We start from the raw sequence: 24,903 nt of genomic DNA on the forward strand, positions 1-24,903 counted from the left end.
AGGCAAGAAGAGATGACACCAGTCCTGAAGATACTGGGTGGCACCCCAAACCACATGTTCATTTCACAGCCTTAGGAAATAAGAACATCCTCAACACTGTATCCTCTCTGAAGATGACACTGACAGGGTATCTTTCTGAGTCCAAAGTTATTAATGAACCTGACATAAACCACTAGAGACAGAATTTACTACCTTAAAAATCAACTAACACTGACCCCTTTAATTGGTAAATATGTCATCAACGTTCAAAACTGGCACCAGCATCTCACTTGAGTAAGAGGATTGCACTTTTTCTTAAAAAAGTATTCCATGCTGAACTCTTTTTAAGTTTCCAATTTGATTTAAAATTATAAACTCCAACACTACTTTTTACCAATTTATTTAACTTAAATACTTCTGAACAAGATCTATAGCAAGAATGATCTATGTAGCAAATTTGGTAACAAATTAATATTAAATATATTTCACATTTCATAGCATAGAATTCTATTAATTGGACAGTTCTTTGCAATCTTAAGCACAATATTTTAGTGAGAATATAATTGAAATCTTTTTCTCACTGCACATAAAGAAAATTATTTCATTACAGTAAAACAAAAAGTAAAAGTAAAACAAAACTTTTACATAATAACCGTGTAAGTGTGAAGAACAATATGAAGAAGAGGATTCTAACCCTCAGATTTCCCACTTCCAAGGCTTAATACAGCAAGAATTTTTGATTATTTAGTATATTTTCATCATATAATTATCCCCACACCCATACCATTTTAAATACTGTTAAGCTTATTAAATGGTAGAGAAAGACCTAATCTGAACATTTAGGCTTACAATCTAGTGGAAGGAAGAAGGAAATGCTACTATATGCTTATTTCCATGAATATCATTAAAGTTATCTTAGGAAAATTACTTTCTAAAATAAAAGTCACCCCACCCTAAAAAAACCTGTTATGAATAGACTCCAATGACGTAATTCCAAGGTATCTAAGTGAGTAAGGATACTTGTAAGCATTTTCTATTTTCCATCGTCTAGGTACTAATTGTAGTACCTAGAAGAAATTTTCAGTATGTACTCTACCTAAAACTCTTTCACGAGTAGGAACACCATTAAGAAAAGATCCTAAACATAAGAGTCAAATATTTAAACACTGTTTGAGTTAACTAATTAAACTCTGACTTACCATCAAAATTATTTTTACTCTGAAAGTAGTTCTCTCTAAATTATTCAAATACAATAAGAAGCTTTTATCAGAGGAATGCTAGAGCAAACCATTTAAATGCAGCCAACTTACTAGTCTACAGGGACTGCTAGACAATATAGCTTTTAAAATTATCTAGCCTCGCCCAATTTTCCTTAATTGACAAAGTGCTACAGAAGGAGAAGAAGAAGAAAGAAGGAGAAGGAGAAGAAGAAGAAAAACCCAGCTGTAATGGGACTATCTAATAACCTATAGTTGTGAAACAAATACCTTTTCCATGTAGCTCTGTTTGTACTATCGGTATAATTATTCACTGTTCATCATAAACCTTTTAAAATGTTGAAACACTAGCTAACCTTCTAAACATCTACTGAAATATAAAGAAGGCCTGTGTTCAGTTTGTTGGCTACGTACAAGTAATTCACTACTGGAAAGGTCTTTAAAGTTTATTCAGTATACTTTTCACCATTATCAAGAGCAATCTGCTGTCATGAGGAATCAAAAAACCTCTGAGAGCTTTATCTAACTTCAGGAATGATCACACATATATAAGTTACATTTTAGCTTGCAGACAGCATTTTATGGTACTATTAGGAGCCCTTCCAAAAAAATACAGTTACTGGTATATAACTTACCTTTAAGCTTTAAGTAAAATTGTACTAAATCACTTTATAATATATCTTACATTGACTACTTACTAGCTATACTTGTGAAAGTAATTTGGGAACCACTATCAAATGAATTTTTTAAAATTTCCAAATGTTCTGAAGTATATCATGTTCTTCAGTGCCAATGTTAGACACCGAATTCAGTTAATGCCATCAATTCATAATAGATAGGACAGTGGTCTTTTTTCTTACTCTTCCATTATCTCCCAGACTATCTCCACAACAGCCCACCACTGTGTGATTGTCAATTTGTGTTTTATCAGCAGAGAAGTGAGGGTAGGAAACATAAAGCAAAGCCCTTTGAGATTCTTTCTCCATAAAAACATAAACTCTAAATGTACAAGTAGAAATAAGGAAGTAGGAGGAAAAGTCTCCAACAAAATAATTTACTATAATTACAATTATTAATAGTAATGAATGGACTTCTTTTTCTCCCTATTTCCATAACTGTACAACTCATGCTCACAATCCTTCCAGCCTTTAGCAACTGGTTTCCACCACAGAATTCATCTCTCTGTCCTATGCAGCTAGAAGGAATTTACTTCCTGGCCCACTGACACCAGGCTTGGCCAGGTAACTTCTTCTGACCAGAGAAACATGAGAAGTGACATTACTCTAGCTCCTAGAAGAAGTTTTAAGTGCCCTCTGTGGTTTACCCCGGTGTCTCTCTCCTCTGCCAGGAGAACTGCACATTCCTGTCAGAGCCTGCTCCTCAGTCCCGATCTTAGCATGAAGCAGCACATGGAGCACACCCGCAGCCAGCACGTAAGTTAAACGAGAAATAAGCTCTGGTGCATGTATTTGAAGGGAGGGGTACGATGGGAGAAACTGTGCCCAATATAGGCACAAAGAGGGTGCACTATTTAGAGAGAATATGAATACAACAAAACTGACTCTGTCTAATTCTTATTAAATCATCACCAGGTGCCAGCAAATCCACACACTGGCATTGGCCAAACACCCCTCCTGCCTGAGGTGGACTGATCTCACTGCCCCTTCTTGAATACCACTGTGTAAACTGCTAAAATTTTAGGGTTCTTTGTTATTTCAGGACGCTGGCAAAAAGAAATAAAAGTAAATATTCTGGCGGGAGCTTTATTTTGCTTGTGTCACACGTACTATATCTGCTCTTCCTATTCCTAGTTGGCCTACTTTTTCCTTCATCTTTTCCCTCATGCTACCCACTGACAGTGATTTTTAACAACACAAGTTGCAATAGGGGAACCTCCACATAAATGGACTTCGCATGTTTCACATAAAAATGAATGCCTAAAATATTACTGAAATTGTAACCCACATAATACTAGCAATTTAAGTTTTGTAAGTTTATATTAGTATTATAGTGGAAAGTGAGGGACACCCACAACCCTACCTCCCCACCCCCGCAACAAACCCTACCTCCTTTTCTATTTTAAATAAGCTTTGACTGTGAAAAACATTCACAGCACTCAAATTTCTAATATTCTTAAGTTTTATCATAGCATTTCATAGCATTCCAGGGAAGTTCCTATTGTTCACTAAGAAGGTTTTCTACTTCTATTAATATGCTTTACAGTCACGCCTTGGATATCCGTGTTTGGCCTTTCATATCAAGATACACATGCAAACACAGCATAGTGAGGGTGGTCTGGGAATAAATGATTACTCTATCTGGTCCTGCATCTGATCCCAACTTCTGCTTCCATCTTAATCTCCTAGCACAACCAGTATGGCCATGCTGAACCAATTGCTATTCTCCACATGCAGCATGAACTTTCACATCCCATGTCCCTTGTCTTTTTGCTTCACCTTTTCCCAAGCCTCATAAACAGCCCTCATTTCATAAGTTACTATGTCCTTTTAATCCAGGTATCATCTCTTATGTACCCACCTCTCCTTCTTTCAGTCTCTATGCCACCATAGTAAAATGATCTCTTTTTTGTTTTCCTAAGGGACAAAAGTAGTTCAAAGCTCAAGAGTCAGAAGACTTGAGCTTGAAGCCTAGCTTCAGTACTCACTCATACATAACTTTGCAGATATTATTTTCCACTGGCTCCAGACTATCAAATGTAGGTGGAAAAGGTACATATCTCAGAGGGTGGCTTTAGGATTAAACGAGGAACGCATGTAAAATGCTTATTAGCACAGTGCCTGACACACAGAAAGCACTCAGTTAATGTAACCAGTAAGCTATTACAAGGTATTATTTCTGCATTTCAACAGTACTTGGCACAACGCCTACTGTCCACTATACTAAGCACGGTGGAAAAACACATAAATCACGTAGTATCACTGACCACGGGAATGGCAAGGAAAATCAGCAGTCACCATACAGAATATGTCGAGGTTGGACTACGAATGCTGAGCAGGATTTTGATCAGCACATCCCGGAGAACCATGGATGAAATATACAAAAACACAGAAAAATAAAATCATACACTGTTAACACTTACTACCATATATCAAGTATATTATTTGAGACCTTTTGCCCTATTCTGCTATCAACTCTATTTGCTACAATTATTTTTATCAATTATGGAAAGACAGCTAGAGGGGTAAACTTATCAATACTGATTCTAATTAAAACTCATAGACTTTACTCATGACAGAATACCTTTAGGCCCTCCTATCAAGGGCCTCCTATATTTTACCTTGTTTAGACAATTATTTGAGTTCTACTGTAACAAAAAAATTATAAGTAACAAACTTAAGGAGGAGAGAGACTACTTTTACTAAGTAGGTTAATATCACTTACATGATTGGGATAACTAAGAAAAAAGAAACTTTAGAACATTTATAAAAACCAGATATAGAAACAGCCGCATGAGGGCATTCAGAATACTAGAAGAGAGTACATGAGAGCAATCAATTTTCACTTTAAGGAGGAAGAGTATTTATACTACATTTTTCAAAGATTTCCCACTAAAATAATCAGAAATAAACGAGTTGTAAGTATTATCATGGCACGAATCACTGGCATAACCCGGGACGTCTAAGGACAGTTAGCCCTAAAGTTTACTGAGCAGTTAGGAAACAATTTGTGGGTAAAAACTCACAGGTTTTTAATAATTCAAATAATTTAAAATTGTTAATCTGTGTAGACTTCTACCCAAACTTCCCAAGTAATTCAAATAACAGAAGATTGACTTCAGGATTCTTTAAGCTTGCTATTTTTAGGCTTGAAGATTAGGTGTTAAAAGTCATGTGACAAGTTTATAATTTAAGCTATAAAAACAAGTCCTTTAGACTCTTAAATTAATTTCATTTCTATAGAAGGTAAGGCATGAAATCTAAACATATGAACAAAACCTAAAATTTAGTTAATATAAATGGACTGGATGACTAAAATGCATTGATGCATAGGAAAACTCTACTATAAAATGACCAACTGTGAATTTAATGGTATTCCAAGTCACTTTATATAATAATGAAGGTACATAGAGGTGAAATGTCTTTGTAATAAAACCTATAAAGCATCACTTTACTTCATTTTCTAAAATTGTGCTTAACATAAAATGTATTAATAGTAAAGTAGAACTGTCCAATTTTTAAACACGGAAAAAAGGTCTCTAACACTTACTAGCAATAGTCTTCCTAATATTACACCAAAGAGTAACACAAAAAAGGAGCCTGCCTGGTAGTCAAAATTCTATCTCGACTCCCAGTAACAGATACCACTGTAAGAACAGTGAGCGCACTCGAGAACAGTTGAATGTTGTTTCTCCTTTGCTTGAAATTCAGTTTCTTCATATATTTTTGCATTTAAATAGTAATGTGTTCTCATGTGTTCTTACCTGAAAGAAAAACTGCTTTATCATAGGAAAGTTCAAAGGTGACAATCTGCATACACTTACAAAGAGTCCTTTTATAACCATAAAAGAAAAGAAAAAAGGATGTAAAACTCATCTCCCAGGCTTCAAAAGAAAGTCTGAAATGGATTACCAAGGAAATGAGTCACTGATCTTCTGACGGTGAAACTAGATGCTATAGGTAGGTTCCAGCTATTCTTATATTGTATTAACAGCTGTCACCACATGCTGATTCAAATGCCCAATAAAAACAAAGGTGGCAAATCTATTTTGCCTATTACTTTATACATATAATTCTATTAAATTAGTATATTTGTATTTTCAAATATGTTAATATTTAAAGCCCTCATCTTGAATTTGCATTAAAATTAAATTCATAACTAGTTTCAATTCCAGAGAAAATTACAAAAGTGACCCAAATGATTTATTCTTAAAACCCAAATTAAAAAAATAAAGACAAAAAACTCAAAGGGAAGACAATTAAAAATATATAAACACTTAAATATAGGTTTTAGACTCTTTAAGCATCCACTTCCCCAAATCACTTCTTGAACCCATGCAAGTCTGCACGTTTTCAACTACCCTCATCAAAAGCCCCTGGAACAATTTCTGAAGGCACCGCCCATGTTCACAGACCACGCTCCCCCACAGTGAACAGGTCTGAAGTTTTACTGTGCCACACAGCTCAGACAACCTGCTAGGAAAATTTCCCACCCTACTCAACAAAAATTAAGTTCCCTTCTTTGAAGAGGTTCATTTACCTACTGCTTTCCACCTCACCTACATCCTCTTTTTAAACCTTTCTGTGGGGCACCTGTGGCTTGATGACTCCGACCTCCTACAGGTCCCTACAGTTCCATTATGTGCTATCCCCCTCCAATAATAAATATAAAACTCCCATTTACACAGAATAACTTACATGTATTTCTTTCTGCCATAATCCCTAAGATATTTATGTCGAAGAGTACACTACCAGTTATTTCAGATACAGACGCCTGGTAAGATCACTGTGTCAGAGAGAAAGTAGGATGATTTATAAAAGATGGTAGTTAAATTCAAACACTGATCTGAAGTTTTACAACCTGTTCATAAAATTTTGTTATTAATTACTTTACTATTGATTTTGAAATAAAACTCAATTATGAAAAATCTCTTCTAATCCTATAAAATGTGTTAAATGATTCTTCCTGGGTGAAGAAGAAGGTTCCAATAACATAAAAAAGTTAAGTTCTGAACCACGGGGCATCTCAAATGTGAAGTGACAACTTAATGAAGTAAAGGGTTTGACACTCAAAATTTAAAATCATGAATTTAACTCCTCTTAAAAAAAAATTACTGTACTTTCAAACTAAAAGATGCACTTTTTTTTACCACATTTTTTGCTTCAAAATTTTTTCCCTATTTTCCTCCTCTAAAACCTAGACATGTCTTATGGTGTGGACCCCAGACACACCTACATTTTAGAGGAGGAAAATAGGGGGAAAATTTTTGAAGCAAACAAATGTGGTTTTAAAAAAAAGTGTGTCTTATAGTCCAAAAAATGTGGTATAGTTACTTAGAGTCTTAAAAGTTAACTGTTCATCTCAAAAGGAAAAACCAAAACAGATAGGCAAGAAGTTACTTCACTAAATGGAAACAATTTTTTTATTCATCATTAAACTATGAGTATAAATCTTAAATATGATAGGTTATATAGTATGATAATGCTTATTTATAAATACTCATCACACTTTATTTTATTCATTAATCTGAAGAAAGAATTTGTATGTATGTGAGTTCAAGTTGATCAGACCAAAAAGCAAAAGCTGGTTCTTCTGTTTTTGCTTCCATATAGAATATTACGGGCATCAACTGCTACTTCTTGATTTATAAGCTTATAGATCTACTGAATTCTTATGATGTAAGACAACTTAGCACTATTAAACCCCTTTCTCCTCCTTTATCAAGTACCAATATGGTTATAATACAATTTTTGGTGAGATAAATCTTCGGTGTTTTCTGCAATTAATTTGTTCAACAAAAAGTTACTGAGCACCAACACTGCCTGGCACTGCACCAGGTGTTGGGAAACCGTGAGAAACAAAACAGACAAAAAGCCTGCTCTCACAGAGCTTACCTAGTGAGAGAGACAGTAATCTGTAAAACAAGCGAGCAAAATATTTAGTATGTGCATGGTATCCAGAATATATTAGAAATCCGTACACTTCAATAACCAAAAGACAAATAACCCAATTCAAAAATAGACAAAGAACCTGAACAGATAGTTCTAAGAAGATACAGAAATGGCCAAAAGCACACAAAAAGTGGTCAGCACTATTATTCATAGGGAAATACACATCAAAGGCACAACGACCACTTAATATATACAAGATAATAATGGTGGTAATAATAATAATAATAATAAAATAAAGTACTGGCAAAGATGTGCAAAATGTGGAATCCTTGTATGTTGCTGGTGGGAAGGTAAAATGGTACAGCCATGGAAACAGTTTGGCAGTTCCCAAAACAGTTAAAACCAGAAGTGTCACATGACCCAGCAACTCCAGTTCTAGGTATATACCCAAAACAACGGCAAACAGAAACTCAAGCAAGCGCTTGTGTAGGAATGTTCACAACAACACTATCACAACAGTGAAAATATGAAAATAAACCAAATGTCCACTAACTGATAAATGGACAATTAAACTGTGTTATATGCATATAATGGAGTCCCATTCAGCCATAAAAGGAACGAAGTACCGCATATCCTACAATAAGGATGAGCCTCCAAAACACTATACTCAGGGAAAGAATCCAGACACAAAGGTCACATACTTTATGATTGCATTTATATAAAATGTCCAGTACAGGTAAAATCAGAGAGGAAAAGCACACTGGTGGTTGCTGGGGCTCCAGAGAGGGAACGGGGAGTAGCTGCATAATGGACACAGGGTTTTATTTTAGGATTGTAGGATGATGAAAATGTTTTGGAACCAGACACAGGCGGTGGGTGCACAACACTGTGAAAACGGTACATGCTGCTAAATTGTGCACTTGAAAAGATTCGATCCTGTTCTGTGAATCTCGCCATAATTTAAAAATACACATACTTAAAAAAAGACAGAGATAGAGAGAGAGAGAACGTTAACGATAAGTGGTAAGGGAAAGTGATTACAATTTTAGAAAAGATGGCCAGGGAAGTTTTCACTAAGGAGGTGAAATTAGAATACTGACCCAAAGGAAAGAATCTTTTATACAGACATCTGAGGAAAGACCATTTTAAGCAAAGGGGACACTGCCTCATTTTTGAGTCGGAGGGAAGGCCAGTGTGGCCCAGAAAGACAGGAAGGGGAGTGGCAGGAAATGAGACCAGAGAGGAAACAGAATCAGATGAGGTGAGGGAGGCCCTAGAAGGTTATTCCAAGCACTTTGGCTTTTACTCTTAGTGAAAGGGGAACTAATATAAGGCTTTGAGCAGAAAAATGACGTGAAGTTTCGGGGTCATTCCACTTGCTGAAATGAGAAGATACGACAGACCCACACAGGGCAACAGCATGGTGCTTGGTTAGAAAACCACTGCAACAATCTAAGAGAGGGATTTCTGTAACTTCTGATTCTTTTGGTATATTTTCTCCTAGGTTTTTTTGTTTTAAGTTTTCTTTTGATCCCTACACTGTCCTATACTGTCTCCACTCTTCTAAGTTCCTTTTTCCCCTATTTATTCTGACTCTATCTTCATGTAAGCATTCCTCAAAGGTCTGGCAATCCTTGGGGGTCTGCTACTAGTTGAAAGACTAAAAAAGCACCATCTCTGTGGGCAGGACTTACAAACCTCACCATGGGGACTGTTTGGCTGAACTGTTCCCAAACTGTAGTATCTCAGTCTTTTCTCTTTACCTGGTCAGTTTACCCAAAGAAAAATAAATGCTGGGTACATTCTACAACAGCAAAGCTACTGAGTTCTTCATGAGGCTTGAAGATCTACTCAGTGAAAAAAAACATGTCATGAGACCTCTCTAACTCTATCTATCCAATCCAATCTATCACTACCTCCCGTCAGCTTAACTCCGGAATAAATCTCTCACATTTATGTGCTTCTCACTATCTCTACTGTCATTACCCTGGACCAAACTATATTCTTTGCTTACCCGGAACACTAAAGAAGTCTTGTTTATTCACTCCCCAGGTTATCCTTCAATATGTCTGTTTGCCATAATTACTCAGAGTGATCTTTTCAAGATGTAAACTTAAACTCTTTTCCTTCCTTCCCATCTCCCCAAAACAACTCCCACTACCAGTTTTTGAAAAGTCTAGGGGAGGTCATCACTCTTAAAACAGAGTCACATGGCCTGCCTACTTTTGCAACCTAATCTTACACCTGGCCCCCAGAATACTGAGTGCCCAAACTGTTCTTTGTTCACACCATAGTTCTTGCTTCCGCAGCTGTTTCTTTGCTCCACCTATTGACACTTCCCATGTAGGAAAAATTCTTTTTTCCTTCTTCCCACAGTTAAGTCTGATACCTCAGTGCTCATTTTAGACACCTATTCATCAAGGAAACATTCTTAGCCCTGCCTGGTGTGTCTCAGTGGACTGAGCACCCGCCTGTGAACCAAAGGGTCACTGGTTCGATTCCCAGTCAGGGCGCATGCCTGGGTTGCGGGCCAAGTCCCCCAGAGGGGGCCATGTGAGAGGCAACCACACATTGATGTTTCTCTCCCTCCCTTCTAAATAAATAACAAAATAGAGCCACAAAATTTAGCAGTCAGTTCAGTCTTTGCTACAGTTTATACTATTCGCAGTTCTTACCAGGCATAAATAAACTTACATGAATAAGTACAAGCTAAAACACACATGGAGGAATCAAAAGTGCACTGAATTATGAAACCTCAAAAACACAATTATATATTTTCCCCCTTCAGGCCACCACATAGAGACTCTATCTAGGAATACAAGAGACATTTAATAAAATGCCTGTAGAATAATGAAAATGATGACGGTGATGATAATGACAGCTAAGATTTACTGGGCATTTAACTTGTAATAAACAGTACTGCTGAATATTTTATATTTAAGCCTGATGATAATTCTAAGAGCTAGATACTACTATTAATCCCCACTTTAAATACATTAGAAAGAGGCTGAGCAGTGTTAGGAGGTAGCAAGGCTGAGACTCAAACAAAGGCTGTCTTGACTCCAAAGCTCTGACCACTCAATTGCAGAAGAAAAAATATCACCGTTAAAGGCTAGGGCTTAGAAAAGGTTTTGTTGTCCAAATTTTAAAAGAAACATGTTCAAGTACATTTAATTTATTTCAATATTGTAACCATGTATACATTAAAACTGTGGGAAGTATTCCATCTTAAAAGAGAGACTGACTTTAATACCATTACACTATTAACAGACTTTAAAATATTTTCCTAGATGTTGTAACTAAAATTATTTCACATCATAGAAGTGAGATTTTAATCTTCTCTATAAAAGAACAATCTCAAACTTTAAATTCAATTATTTTTATCATAACATAAGTGATTTCTTAAAAAGAAGCCAAAGCACTAAAGTCAGAAAAGGTAAAGTAGTTATAATTAAGTCATCAAAAATTTTACTGAAATGATTCCAAAATTAGGATGGTATAACAGTATGTTCTTCAGTATTAGTATTTTAGATTTTGGAACAATCCACTTGTTAGTGGGAATATACCAGCGTTTGCACAAACATCTGAACTAAACATGGACTCACATTACTTGTTTGCTGATGTCATATTTTCCAAAAATCCTATTGTAAGCATACCTTGGCAAAAAATACGGTGAGGTGAGTTTCACTGCCAACAATCCAAATAGGGAATTTTGGAGATTTCAAGTAAGATCCAACCTAGAACAAATGTAGCAAAATAAATAAATGAAAATTTTATACTGTCTTTTAGATATTTTCCCATGAATATTTGAAATGTAACTAATTTAAATTAATATTTAAATGAAACAATGTTGTTTGTGCCAGAATGCCTTACCCATAAAGGTTAAATGCTGAATATAAAATGAAAACATGTTCACAAAAACTTATACAGGCATGTTCACAGTAGTGTTATTCATAATAGCCAAAAAGTGGAAGCACCTATTAACTGATAAATATATAAAAACTACTGAATTATATACTTTGAATAGTAAACTTCATGGTACAAGTTATATATCTATTCTTTAAAAGGTCAAAAGCACCGATCGCCTTCCTTGCTCACACGTGTGTGTACATATACTCACAGAGAGAGAGAAGAGGAGGAAAAGCAGGAAGAGCAGGACAGAAATATCATTTCCTTTGTATTAATACACACACGGGTGGGCAAAAGGAGGCTTACAGTTGTTTGTATGGAAGAACACATGCAGGTTATGATTATTACAATAACTTTACTAACTCAAAAGAAGCCCCAATGGCAGAGTGCACTCAGTACAATCTCACAAGTGCTGAAACTGCCGGCCTTCGTTCTTAAACATCCTTGTAATCTACTTGCTATACACTCAAGCACACTTTAGCACAGAGTTCTTCATGAGCCTACTTTTGCCCACCCTCGTATGGTCAAAATGACATGAAAATGTTAATTTTACTTCTAAAGGGCAATTTGCTACACTACCCACAGGGAAATGCTCAGGTTCACAAAACTAATACAAACACAAGTATTTCCTTAATGCCATTTCTCTAAACATCTGGTGTTAAGTAAACATACATAGATTTTGATAATGATACCTACAGTACATACATATGAACAGCACAGTATAATAAAGTTTGTTTTTATTTTTACTTTTTTTTAGTTTTCACAAAGGTCTATTTCACTATTGGCGGGCAGCTCACTGAATAGTTGAACACATTTAAATAATGTATAGGAGGCTACACAACAGCAGCACTGGTAACTAGACAGACAACCAATTCAAATAGACACCAGCTAACAAGTAACCGTCTAAATATTTAAAACACAGCTGTTGTTAAGCTCATCCTTTACTTTGATCACCTTCTTGGAGGGCAAAAGGCCTGCTGGTCACACTGGAAATATATTGAAGCCAAATCTCCTGATATCCATTCCCAGAGGTTTCTTTCAGCTGGATTAAGCCTCCAACTCCAGGGCAAGCCCAGGTCTGTGGCCTCTAGCATTAACGCTCTTCCCAGCTACCAGCCCACACAGGGTGAGCTTCACACCAGGCCTCAGAGTCTGAGTGCAGCCCACTCCCATTAAACTAGAGTTGTTGGCTTCTGCAGAAAAGGAAGCAGTGGGATCCAACTGATATTTAGCAGCAATGCGAAAGCAAGTGAAGTTGGTACCTGATGTTCCAGCAAGGTTTACTGAAGTGTCAAGATTTTCACGTATTTCTGATAAATTGAGTCTCCAAATTCTGTGCCATCATTGACATTAGCTGAAAGTCCCCAGCCCTGTAGCCCACTGCGAAGTTAATCCTTGTCGGCTTTGATTTGGCACTGTCAGAGTCACCTGGTATCCAGCAAGCCAGCCCTCATAACCAAAGACGGCTGGACCATGGATTGTAGGTCCAGCAAAATCAAAGCCAACACTACAACCAAAGTTTATACATTCCCTCTTGTAAGAAGACTCGATTTTACCACTTTTCTTCTCTGTGTTTGGTAAAAAAAAGTAGTATCAAATGTCAGTTTCAAACCTTGACAAATCTGGTCTTCAACTGCGATTTCTGTTATCAGTGTTCCATTTCTCTGTGAAAGTCAGACCATACTCACGCCATTTACATTTGGTCTCCAAGGTCCCAGTAACTCTACCAGTGTCTGTACTACATGAACCAGATGTTGAGAATTCCATGCCACTACATGACTTTTTAACACCCAGTTTCACCAAACCAAAACCAAATCCTTTGTTGAAAATATCTCTGGCAGCTTTGCCAAGGTCAGCATATGGTGGAGGGATACACATTGGCCAAGTGCAGCTCAGTCCACAGGTTACCACAGCGAGGCTGTGGAAAAAGGTGATCTAGTGGTGTCCAGAGGGGGGGTATCGCCTGTGTTTGGCATGCTCAAGGTTGGGCTGTGGCTGCCGCAACTAGAGAGTGAAGTGAAGGACCAAAGTTTGCTTTTAAAAAATGCTGTCTTGACTCGGTTTTGAGGCCCTGGCTTGAGGCTGGCCAGTTCCCTTAAAAAAGACTGCCACGTAAGTCTGCACCCCGGCCCCTTTCCTTAGAGGTGCCTCCCACTCCAGGCCACAAGGCACTGCCCTCACGGCCCTGGAGCTGGTACCACGGGATGTGGGAGAGCCAGCCCTCAGGCCCCAGAGTTCACAGAAACTATTCAAATTAGCCAAACCACCCTGAGCCCATGAAACCTAGATGACTCAAGACCCCACTTTCATACATAAGGTGCCCCCTAGGGTTGCAGCTTGCTGGTGGCCTGGTCCCAGGTGTAACCCTGGGTGGCCTGGCCAAGAGGCCCTCTCTGGTTGGGAGCCATCAGTAACTAGCTGTTCTGCCTTGCTTTAGCCAAGTGTCAGTGTGTTGTGTCTGCTACTAAAGGAATCCTCTGATCTTATCCAATAATATAGTTGCTGCTAGAGTCTAGAGCAACATGTTAGCAGGGGAACACACAGCAGCTGTGACCTTCTACTAAGCTCCTGGGGGAAGCACACTCCTCTGTGGTACCTCACAGTTAGAGAAAAGCAAAAGCACACATTTAGAGAAGCTTACGATTATGGTAAAATTTTCCACTCATTCATGCAACAAGTATTTAGTGAGCACCTGCTGTGTACCCAGAAACAAGGTGCCTGCTTGCCTACTGAGAGTCTATATTCCATAAGGGATGACATCAGAAAAACATTGCACATTATAAAAAAAAGTAAGTGAACAAAAGAGATCATCAGAGTGATATTCCTAGGAAATAATGTTGAAAACAGTCACTGAGGGCAGGGTCAAGGAAAGGGTCTTTGAGGCACCATCTGAAGGAGGACCTGAAGGGGAGAGTGGACTATTCCAGGCAGAAATGATAGCAAGAAGGAAGGCCTATCAGGCAGGAAAGGGTGTGGCGTGTTTAAGAAGCCACAGGAGACCGGCCTGGCTGGAGTGCAGCAATGGAGAGAGCCCTGCCGCTCTGGCAGGACAGCAGGACCCAGATCACCAGCGGCCTAAAGCCACATGGTGAAAATGTCATAGTGAACATGGCCATGCCCCAACCTCCTGCAATACACAGACATGTACATGCCCACACACATACTTCTTAAAAAATATCATTTTTTGTATATATAGAAGTTGTATATATTTAAGGTGTAGAACTTAATGTTTTGATATATGTATACATTATGTAAAGATCGCTACAATCAATCTAATTACCATATCACCACCTCTATATAGTCACCTTTTCTGTGTGCACACAATTTTTTGAATATATAAATGTTTGTGTCTATGCACATGTATGTGTGTTTGGAGAAGAGAATGCAGCTTGATTCTATGGTTGTCGGGCTGACTCAGAACTGTTTTAGCCTGTGTAAATCAAGTCACTAAAAGGAAGAGTTGCTACTGTTTAACATTATGATCACTACCAACAAACAAGGGCAGGATGAAACCTGTTTGATTTTCCTAACACATCACTCCTGTCCAAGTGTTGTCATGAAAGAGGAATGCTGTCTGGTGGAAGGGAGGGAGGGAGGGAGGGAGGGAGGGAGGACCGAAGGAGGGAAGAATGGAGAGAGGGAGAGCAGGCACAACACTGTCCTGTCACTGAGACTAACCCCCACCACCTGAACCACCGCCATGGAACCACCACTCTGTCAATAAACGGAAAAGAAAAGTAGGTCTTTCCTCCTCCAAAATGACGACATGTCAAGTGCAAATCATTAATGATTTAAATCTCATTTAAAACTATTTGGAATATCCAATAGTTATTTTGAATCACATAGGAACGTAATGAAATATATGTCCACGAATGAGAGCTTCTGAACTCAGCACATGTGTTGCAGTTTAATGCTGTCAAATGCTTGGACTTCCCTTTTTGGTGTGACATCATTTCTCAGGTGGAACAGGCGAGTCCAAATTTCAGGCATCCGGCCTCCTCTTTTTCTTTGCCGATGGAGTACTGCCGGTCGTTTCGGTGAAGCGCACTGTCAGTTGGTGAGGAGAAACAGTACGTTCCTTCCCCTCACTTTACCAAAAGCATATTTATATTCAACAGCAGATGTCTGTATCGGCATAGATTATTTTGTACTGGGTTCTTCCGCCCAGCCCTCAAAAAGAACAAACCTCAAACACGGGAAACGCAGCACGATCAGCCAGCTTAACTCCACCTCTAATAAGCGCATCGAGTTAGGAAGGGAGCCGGGGAGGAATCTGAAGTCTATAAGAACAGCAGTAAGCTAAACTACGTTGTCACAGGAGAAAAATACTACCCACAAGAATGAACATGTGAATAAAAACCACTCAAAGTACCCTAAAAATCAGCTTACCTTACAGTATCTTAAAGCTTCCATTAACGTTAAGAATCCTACAGCAGCTTGTTCATGTATACCAAGAAGTTCTGCAAAAAAGTCAGCTCTGTATTAGCATACATAAACCTGAAAAGTACTTACATGTAAATATATGTGTGTATACTCATTGTATAACATATATATTCTACTCCAAAACTTTTACTTTTGGCCAAAACTATACTTAAAACCTAGCACACATTTAAGAATTTACATCAAGTCATCATTATAGGACCACTCACTGTGAAATACCATTGGAGCAGGTTTGCGATACTTCAGATGTACATTAAATACACCTATGAGCCCTGGCTGGGGGGCTCAGTTGGTTGGAGCACTGTGCCGTAAGCCAAAAGGCTGTAGGTTCAATTCTCTATCAGGCTTATACGTAGGTTGTGGGTTTGACCCCCAGTCAGGGTGCGTACAGAAGGCAACCGGTCAACGTTTCTCCCTCACATCAATGTTTCTCTTTCCTTCTCTCTCTCTCTCTCTCTCCCCCTTCCTCTTTCTAAAATCAAACATATCCCTGGGTGAGTATTTTTTTTAAATGTACTTATGAAACTTTACATTTAGTGTAACTTTTTTAATGGAGGTATTTTTGCTGTGAAACGAAGGAATTTTTGGCAAAAATAAATGAGGAAAGATACTTTATCATACCCATGTAAAATGACTAACTGAATTGACTTTGATTTAGGAAAACAAATGGATATGCTAACTGTCATTTGTAAAATGTATCACTGGCTAGCAGTGAACTTGCATAATACTCTCGACATGGACGGCCGGTACCACCCCTCTGTCCTGTAAACAAACCTAGGCAGTGTGCTTAAGGCGGGAAATAAAGACGAACAGAACACAGCACCTGCCCTACAAAGGCTGGTAGTTTAACAAGGAAGACAGATGGAAAATGTGTGCTCTCTCTCTGTTTACACACTCACAATATATGATTGTCTGCTAACTGTTACAGGAGTGGTAACACTTGAGATGAATCTTTAAGTATATGTAGGAATTTTCCAGGTCAAAAACAGGATAAGAAGAAAATTCAAGGCAGAGGAAACAGCAAAGAGATATGAAAATTCAACGTATTTAAAGGGTGAATTGTCAAAGCTTCCTTAAAGGTTTCTGGCCTAGGAATCTGATGAATGGTGATTAACTAAAGGAAAGAATGGAGGAGGAGCAGGTTCTGGAGTGGTGTGGAGGGAGAACACGAGGCTGGTTTTACACAGACTGAGACCTAGGGACCTTCAGGACTTCTGCCCCGAGACAGAGACACAGCTGTAAGGGAGGCTCAGCAACACGGGGAAGGGAGGCCAGGGCCGGACACACAGTGCCGGGAAGCATCAGCACAGAGCTGAGCGCGGACGTCCTGGATGTGGGTCAGAAAGAACAAAGCACAGAGAATGAAGAGATAAGAGATTACTTCATAGCAGAGTTGTCATTGTGATGATATCAAAATCGTCATAGGCCACAGCTATAAAATTGGGTCCATATGTATTCTAGTTAAGAAATTTTTTTCTGGTTAAAAAATACATCTAGTGTAAACCTAATGTATATAACTTTGCATCCTTCAACTATTTGGTCATCTTTTGTCCTTTCTTTTCCTATTAGGAAATTATGTTTTTCTTGTCAATTAATGTAATAAAATCAATTCATTCATTTTTATTACAAATATTTTACTATGTATCTTTAAGTACAACATCCAGTTGTGTAAGCCAAACACAGGCAGTTTAACCTTTAGGATTCAAAGTAAACAGAAGGTACATATGCGTATATTTTGTCTGCCTTCCTTAGCTTCTCACAGGCACAGAGGATACAGCAGTGGTTCTCACACTGTAGTATTGGGTTCCTAGGGATCCACAAGACCCTTTGAGAAAACAGATAAAATTAAAAGTGATTTTCATAAAAAGCCATTAGTTCAGCTGCCTTTTTACTCTTACACTTCCACAAGAGTGTAGAGTGAAATTTTCCAGAGCCAAATAATATGCTATCATCCAACAAAATGAATCTATAAATAAATATGAGAATCTTTCTACTAGCTACCTAGACATTAAAGGGATTTTAAAAATTTAAAACAAAGTAACTCTTACTATAGGGTTGGCCAAAAAGTTCTTTTGGTTTTTCCATAAGATGGCTCCGTAGTGCTTAGCTGTCTTTAACTTCATTCAAACAATTTTATTAGATTGTTGTGACAGTTGTCATATCAGCATGCATTTTTTACAAACTTATCAAAATTGGTGAATTTTTATGTAACCATTTTAATAATGAAGGTGGAAGAAAATACACAATGTTTTTGGTATGTTATATTTTATTATCTCAAAAAAGGTTAAAACACAACTGAAATGAAAAAAAAGATTTGTGCAGTGTACGGAGAAGGTGCTGTGAAAGATCGATGTGTCAAGAGTGATTTGTGAAGTTTCGTGCTAGAGAGTGTGCTCACTGGATGATGTTCTATAGTCAGGTAGACCAGCTGAAGTGAACAGTGAACAAATCAAAACATTGAGAGCAATTAATTTTAAACCGCACAAGCAATAGCCGACATACTCAAAATATCCAAACAATAAACCTATTGATGAAAATGAAAAATGTCTTTTATTTTACCAAAAAGAAAAAAACATACAGATTTTTGGCTAACCCAATTTTTTTTTGTTTTGGAAAGTAGTTATTGATTTTAAAAAATTATATTAACCAGTATTGGGCATATTATTGTTATTTTTAAATAAATTAATAAATCTTTTTATATTTGTCTCCTTTTAAATTGACTTTTGAGAGAGACAAATAATGATTTATTGTTCCACTTTTTATGAATTGATTGGTTGCCTCTTGTATATGCTTCTAATCAGAGATGGAACCCACAATCTTGGCCTATTGGGAGGACACTCCAACCAACTGGACCACCAGGCCAGGGCTTAAACGTCTCAGTCTTAGTTTCTAACAAGAAAAACACTGATCATTATTTGCTTATGACCCACATTAGCAAAAGCTCTTTAGGATGTTCACTAATTTTTAAGAGTGTAAGGGGCATTCAAAGGAAAAAGAGAGTGGGGTGAGCAGCCCAAATGCACAGAAATGGTACTGTATGGACCTGTAAATTTTTCCCTCCTTGCCTTCTGAAATGTAAGCAGCACTAAGTGTTTTTGAGCTCAAAAAAGAGCACATATGTTAGAAATATTTTCACACTTTAATTTCTGAAGTCAGTTACCACCACCTAGTGTTATGATTAGCTACTACATCATCTTTTTCCTTGGAATTTTAAACAAATGTCTAAAAAAAGTATATTTATAAGAATGTCATGATACTCAATATAACAAAGTAGTTGTTCATAATTCTTGAATAATAAATATTCATATTAGGTCAGCAATCACATGTTTAAGCATATATGGTATTAGTTTAAAAATTTATTAATCCTATTTCCTTAAGCAGAATCTATACCTAAGATTTTCATTGCCTTTGACAGCTAACGTACATCATTAAGAATATTTATTATTTTAAGAAAAGATGCTCAATGTCACTAGTGATCAGAGAAATGCAAAATTAAAACCACAATGAGATATCACCTCATACCTGTTTGAATGGTTATCATCAATAACTCAAAAGAATAAGTGTTTGTGAAAACATGGAGAAAGGGGAACACACTCGTGCACTTTTTCACTTTTTATGCATTGATTGATTGTCTCTTATCTCACCAGATAAGAGACTGTCTCTGGTTCAAACCAGAGATGGAACCTGCAACCCTGCCCCAACAGGTGGAAATGCACATTGATGCAGCCACCATGAAAAGTAGTATGGAATTACCTCAAAAATTTAAAAATTAACTGCCTTATGACCCAGCGATTCCACTGCTGGGAATATATCCAAAGAAACTAGAAACACTAATTGGAAAGTATATGGATCCCTATGTTCATTGCAGCATTTTTACAACAGTTGAGATTTGGAAGCAGCCCAAGTAGATGAGTGGCTAAAAAGCTGTGGTACATTCATGCCAGGGAATACCATTCAGCCATAAAAAAGAAAGAAATCTTACCATTATGACAGCAAAGCTGGACCTGAAGAGTATTATACTAAGTGAAATAAGCCAGACAGAGAAAGACAAGTACATGATTTCACTCATATGTGGAATCAGATGAAAATAAACTAACAAACAAAACAGAAACAGACTCACAGAGGCAGAGAACTGACAGCTGTCAGAGTGGGAAATTGGGTAGAAAAGGTCAAGGAAATAAGCAAAAAGAAAAAAAGGAAGACACAAACCCAAACCTCATAGACACAGACCACAGTATGAGGACTGCCAGAGGGAAAGCGGGATGGGGAGAGGCACGAGAGGGTAAAGGGAGAATAAAGGGAGACGGAAGGAGACTTGACTTGGGGTGGTGAACACACAGTACAACACACAGAAGAGTATTATAGAATCGCACGCCTGTAAACTATATAACTTTATTAACCAATGTCACCCCAATAAATTCAATTAAAAATATTACTGTACAAAGTTATAGTTAGAGTTATAACATTCTCACATATTAAAACTTAGAGAATTTACTTATGAAACTTTTCTCAGTAAATCTAAAGAAGTTTATTTATATTTGCAGAAAATTCTAATAACATGTCATTATATTTTAGGATTTTCTAATTTATTTTCTTAGCCTAGCAAGTAAGATTAAACATTAGCAGTCCCTATCAACCCTTATTTCCTTTGGTCAGTGAAACTGTGTATATATGTGCAGAATTTTATATATTTTATATTTGTGAGTTTGTTTTTTTAATTATTTTTTAGATTTATTTTCAGAGATGGGGAAGGGAAGGAGAAAGAGAGGGAGAGAAATATCGATGTGTTGAGAGAAACATGTATGGGCTGCCTCTCCCGCACCCCCCAACCAGGAACCTGGCCCACAACCCAGGCACGTGCCCTGACTGGGAATTAAACCGGAGTCTTTTCAGTTCTCAACTATCATCTCAACTGCAGTCACAGAGGATCTCCCCAAGGTCCTCTCTAGGGCCTTTCAAATTTGATGCTGACTTGGAAACCAGGTAATCCGTTAAATTCATTTAACAAATACACCCTAAGTGTCAAGTGTTAAAAAGAACAATGCTAAGCATAGTATAGAAATATGGAAATAAAGATCATCCCCTTTGCAAACCATGTATTAATATCCAAATTACATAAGGAACTTTTATAACTCAGTTACAAAAAAAAACAAACAATACACTTAAAAACTGGGCAAAGAACTCCAAAGAATACATATGAGAGTAGAAATGGCCAACAGTGTATGAAAAGATGAAATGAGGAAAACATCACTAATCATTAGAGAGATGTAAATCAAAGCCGCAATGAGATATCACTTCATACCTATTAGAGTAGACATTATCAAAAAAAATAAAAGACAAGTGTTGGTGAGGATATGTAAAAATCCAGACCCTCGTAAACTGTTGGTAGGAATGTGGTAAGGAATAGCTGCTATGGAAAACAGTATAGAGGTTCCTCAAAAAATTAAAAATAGAACTACCATGCGATCCAGCACTTCCACTTTTGGGTATTTAATCCAAAGGAATTGAAATCAGGATCTCAAAGAGATACATACACTCTCATGCTCATTGCAGCACTATTCACAGTAGCTGAGACGCTGAAACAACCGAAATGTACAGTAAGGAATGAATGGATAAGGAAGCTGTGGGACACATGATAGAGAATATCATTCCGGCTTACAAAAGAAGGAAATCCCACCACACATGGCAACATGGATGAACCTTGAGGACGTTATGCTAAGTGAAACATGCCAGTCACAGGAGGAGAAATACGGCATGATTCCACTTACATTAAATATTTTAAGTAGTCACACTCATAGAAGCACTGTAGAATGGTGGTTGCCAGCAGCTGGGAGGAGTAGGAAACGGGGGGCAGGGAGGTGTACTATTCAACAGAGGCAAAGTCCCAGTTATGTAAGAGGAGTATAAGTTCTAGAGATCAGCTATACAACCTATCTATGGTTACACTGTATCCTAACTCGAAATTTCATTAAGATGGTAAATCTCATGCTACGTATTCTTGCTACAACTTTAAAAATTCATCCTCCCCCAAATAAAAATAGCTATAACCTAGAATATGGAGCTCAGAGGTAAGAGACACCCCTTGGAGCTGTGGGAATGTAGACACTCTCCTGGGGAGGGACCGCACATGGCCGGGGCACTGCAGGGCTGGACAGACATAGATGGTACGGGTGTAGGCACAAGGAGTAGCATGGAAAAGACAAAGTAGCATAATTTTGTTCAAGTGTAGGTTCATGATGACTGACAAGTTAGCTGGGATGAAATTATGTAAGATCCTTAGGTAAGTAAGATACAGAATCAGTAGTTGAAAAAATTTTAAAACTAACTTATTAATCAGAAGGTTAGAATAGCTAAAATAAAAGGAATAACATACAGTAGAAAGGAATAAAAGGAATAAAAGGAATAAAAGGAATAACATACAGTAGAAAGGCTTAGTTATCTCACAGGCAAAGTACATGCAATTTGAGCCACAGCCTCTGTGAAACCTGTTTCTGAACGTGAGGAGCTTTTTAAACCCACTTGCTGGTTGTTTGTTGGATTCCCAAGAAGTCAGGTTGCTAGAGAGCTGGCATCTAGCTTGGGCTGTGAGATGTAACAAGTAAAACACAAGATGCCCAGTTAAATTTAAATATCAGATGGAAAATATTTTTTCAATATTAACTATATTCCAAATACCGTATGAGATATACATACACTAAAAAAAAATTCACTGTTTATCTGAAATTAAAACTTAACTGGGAATCCGATATATTTTACCTGGCAACTTAGTCCTAACTATATAATTAAATGTATTTTTACAAGTAATAAAATTTGGAGAAAATACACACTTTCAATCTTTTCTGACATCAATCCTGATAAACCAAATACTTTTCTAGATTTCTAGTTTATAAGAGCTGACTATATGATTCGCATAAAATAAAAACTAAATAATCATCAAATAAACACACAGAAGAATGTGTAATGCATACAAATACAGAGAGGCTCCTTTGAAACAGAAAAGAGACCATGGGAAAGCTGATCTACAGAACAACAAAATCAAAGAAAACCTTGGCCCGAGGCCCTGCAGCAGGACAGAAGGGAGACAGACGGCAGGGGGGCAAGGCCGCACCACAAAAGGGTCCAAGAGCCCAGGTAAGGAGCTTGGATGCTAAGTGCATGGACAAGCCAGCCACTGAATGGCTTCAAGTAAGAGAATCATGACCTGATTTAGCATTGAGTATATGATGGTGGCCGCTGTGAAGGACTGAGGGAGTGGGCAAGAAGGAAACTAGGTGACTAGTTCCACTGCAGTTTTATTTCTAGTCTACTGCAGAAGCAGAAAACAGTTCTAACAAGTAAGGTAGAATACAGTACATGGTTTTAGGAACTATATGATCTATGTGATCAACAATATATAATTTTATTAAAAGACATAAAAACAGCTCTGACCTATGTGGCTCAGTTGGCTGAGTATCATTCCACAAAGTGAAAGGTCACCAGTTCAATTCCTGGTCAGCGCATGTGCCTAGGTTGCTGGTTTGGTCCCCATTTGGGGAGAGGCGACCTATCAATGTTTCTCTCTCACATCAATGTTTCTTTCCCTCTCTTTCTCCTTCCCTTCCCCTCTCTCTAAAAGTAGATAAAATCTTTAAACAGTAAGTAGAAGAGTTTTTTAAAAATAAAATAAGACATAAAAACAAGCTAGATGGAAAGACTTAATATTGTAAAGATGTCATTTTTTTCAAAGAATCTACAGGGAGGTCAGCTTGAGCAGCTGGGTCTGGCAGAGGATGGTGGGGACCCACGCCATGCCTTCAACCTGGTGTAGCGTCATTCCTGACATGCCCCTCTCCAAGAAGCTGCCCAGATGTGACAAATAAATTGATTAATGAAGAGCCTACCCAATTATTGATGAGATTCCTAATATGATACCATAGGCAGCTAGGATAACACAACAAAACCAAAAGACAAGAAGACACGGAGCATCACTAGATCATAATTAAAAATAACAACAAATACAACTAAATTTTCTTAATACCATCTACCTTTTAAAAAGTCAGGGTGGCAGGTAATTGGTGAGAGAGAAGACTGTTTCTATCTCCTCCTACGCTGGCTGCCCTTATCCCATTGGTCTCTTTGGCAGGACTGTTGTTCTACTCGGCCACTGTGGAAGAAAACTCCTGCAGGGCTGCCGAAGCTCAACCAGCCTGTGTTTTTACAGTCTGCTCTTGCCCATGACCATACCAATGTAGGTGTGCTTCCACCTTTGGACTTGGATGGGTATTAAATCTTCAGCAAAATGAATACAATCAGAGCTAAGGTGGTACATACACATTAATGATAAGTGTTGAACATCTATCTCTGAAAGCTCAACTGCAAGGAAAATACTGGAAACCCACTTAATATTCAGGAAAGATGCTTTACCTTGCTTCTATCAGAGGCTTAGGACTATTCCTGGCTTAAGCTGTAGAAACTTTTACTGTACTTTGATTCTGTCCTTGTTTTTTGAAGGTTCTCATTTAAAACGGCTGAATCAGCCCTGGCTGGTATAGCTCAGTGGATTGAGTGTGGGCCTGTGAAGCAAAGGGTCGCAGGTTCAATTTCCAGTCAGGGCACATGCCTGGGTTGCGGGCCAGTTCCCCAGTAGGGGACTCACGAGAAGCAACCATACATTGATGTTTCTCTCACTCTCCCCTTCCCGTCCCCTCTCTCTAAAAATAAATAAATAAAATATGTTAACAAAAAAACCCCTGCTATATCAGAAGAAACATTTCAACACACTGTGTTGTTGGGAATCAACAACCCCAACC

At 37.8% G+C, this 24,903-nt stretch overlaps 1 protein-coding gene and 1 pseudogene across 4 annotated transcripts in view; both read right to left on the minus strand.

The window, feature by feature from the left end:
* The window catches only part of MINDY3 (MINDY lysine 48 deubiquitinase 3), a 95,306-nt gene that overhangs the window by 40,176 nt on the left and 30,227 nt on the right, over positions 1–24,903 (minus strand). For all 4 annotated transcript variants that reach the window (XR_005068618.1, XM_037060760.1, XM_037060762.1 and 1 more), the window contains 2 exons: positions 16,064–16,134; positions 11,422–11,502 (listed from right to left, as the gene is read on the minus strand). Coding sequence is in view for 3 of the 4 variants with exons in the window: in XM_037060760.1 (XP_036916655.1) it covers positions 11,422–11,502; positions 16,064–16,134 (152 nt within the window). In the remaining variant the exon portion in view is untranslated. The remainder of the gene's footprint in view (positions 1–11,421; positions 11,503–16,063; positions 16,135–24,903) is intronic.
* LOC118997132 (voltage-dependent anion-selective channel protein 2-like) lies at positions 12,665–13,600 on the minus strand (annotated as a pseudogene).

The sequence above is a fragment of the Sturnira hondurensis genome, unplaced genomic scaffold (assembly GCF_014824575.4).
Source record: "Sturnira hondurensis isolate 20B ecotype Veracruz unplaced genomic scaffold, ASM1482457v3 Scaffold0012488, whole genome shotgun sequence".
In the NCBI taxonomy this organism is placed as follows: Eukaryota; Metazoa; Chordata; class Mammalia; order Chiroptera; family Phyllostomidae; genus Sturnira; species Sturnira hondurensis.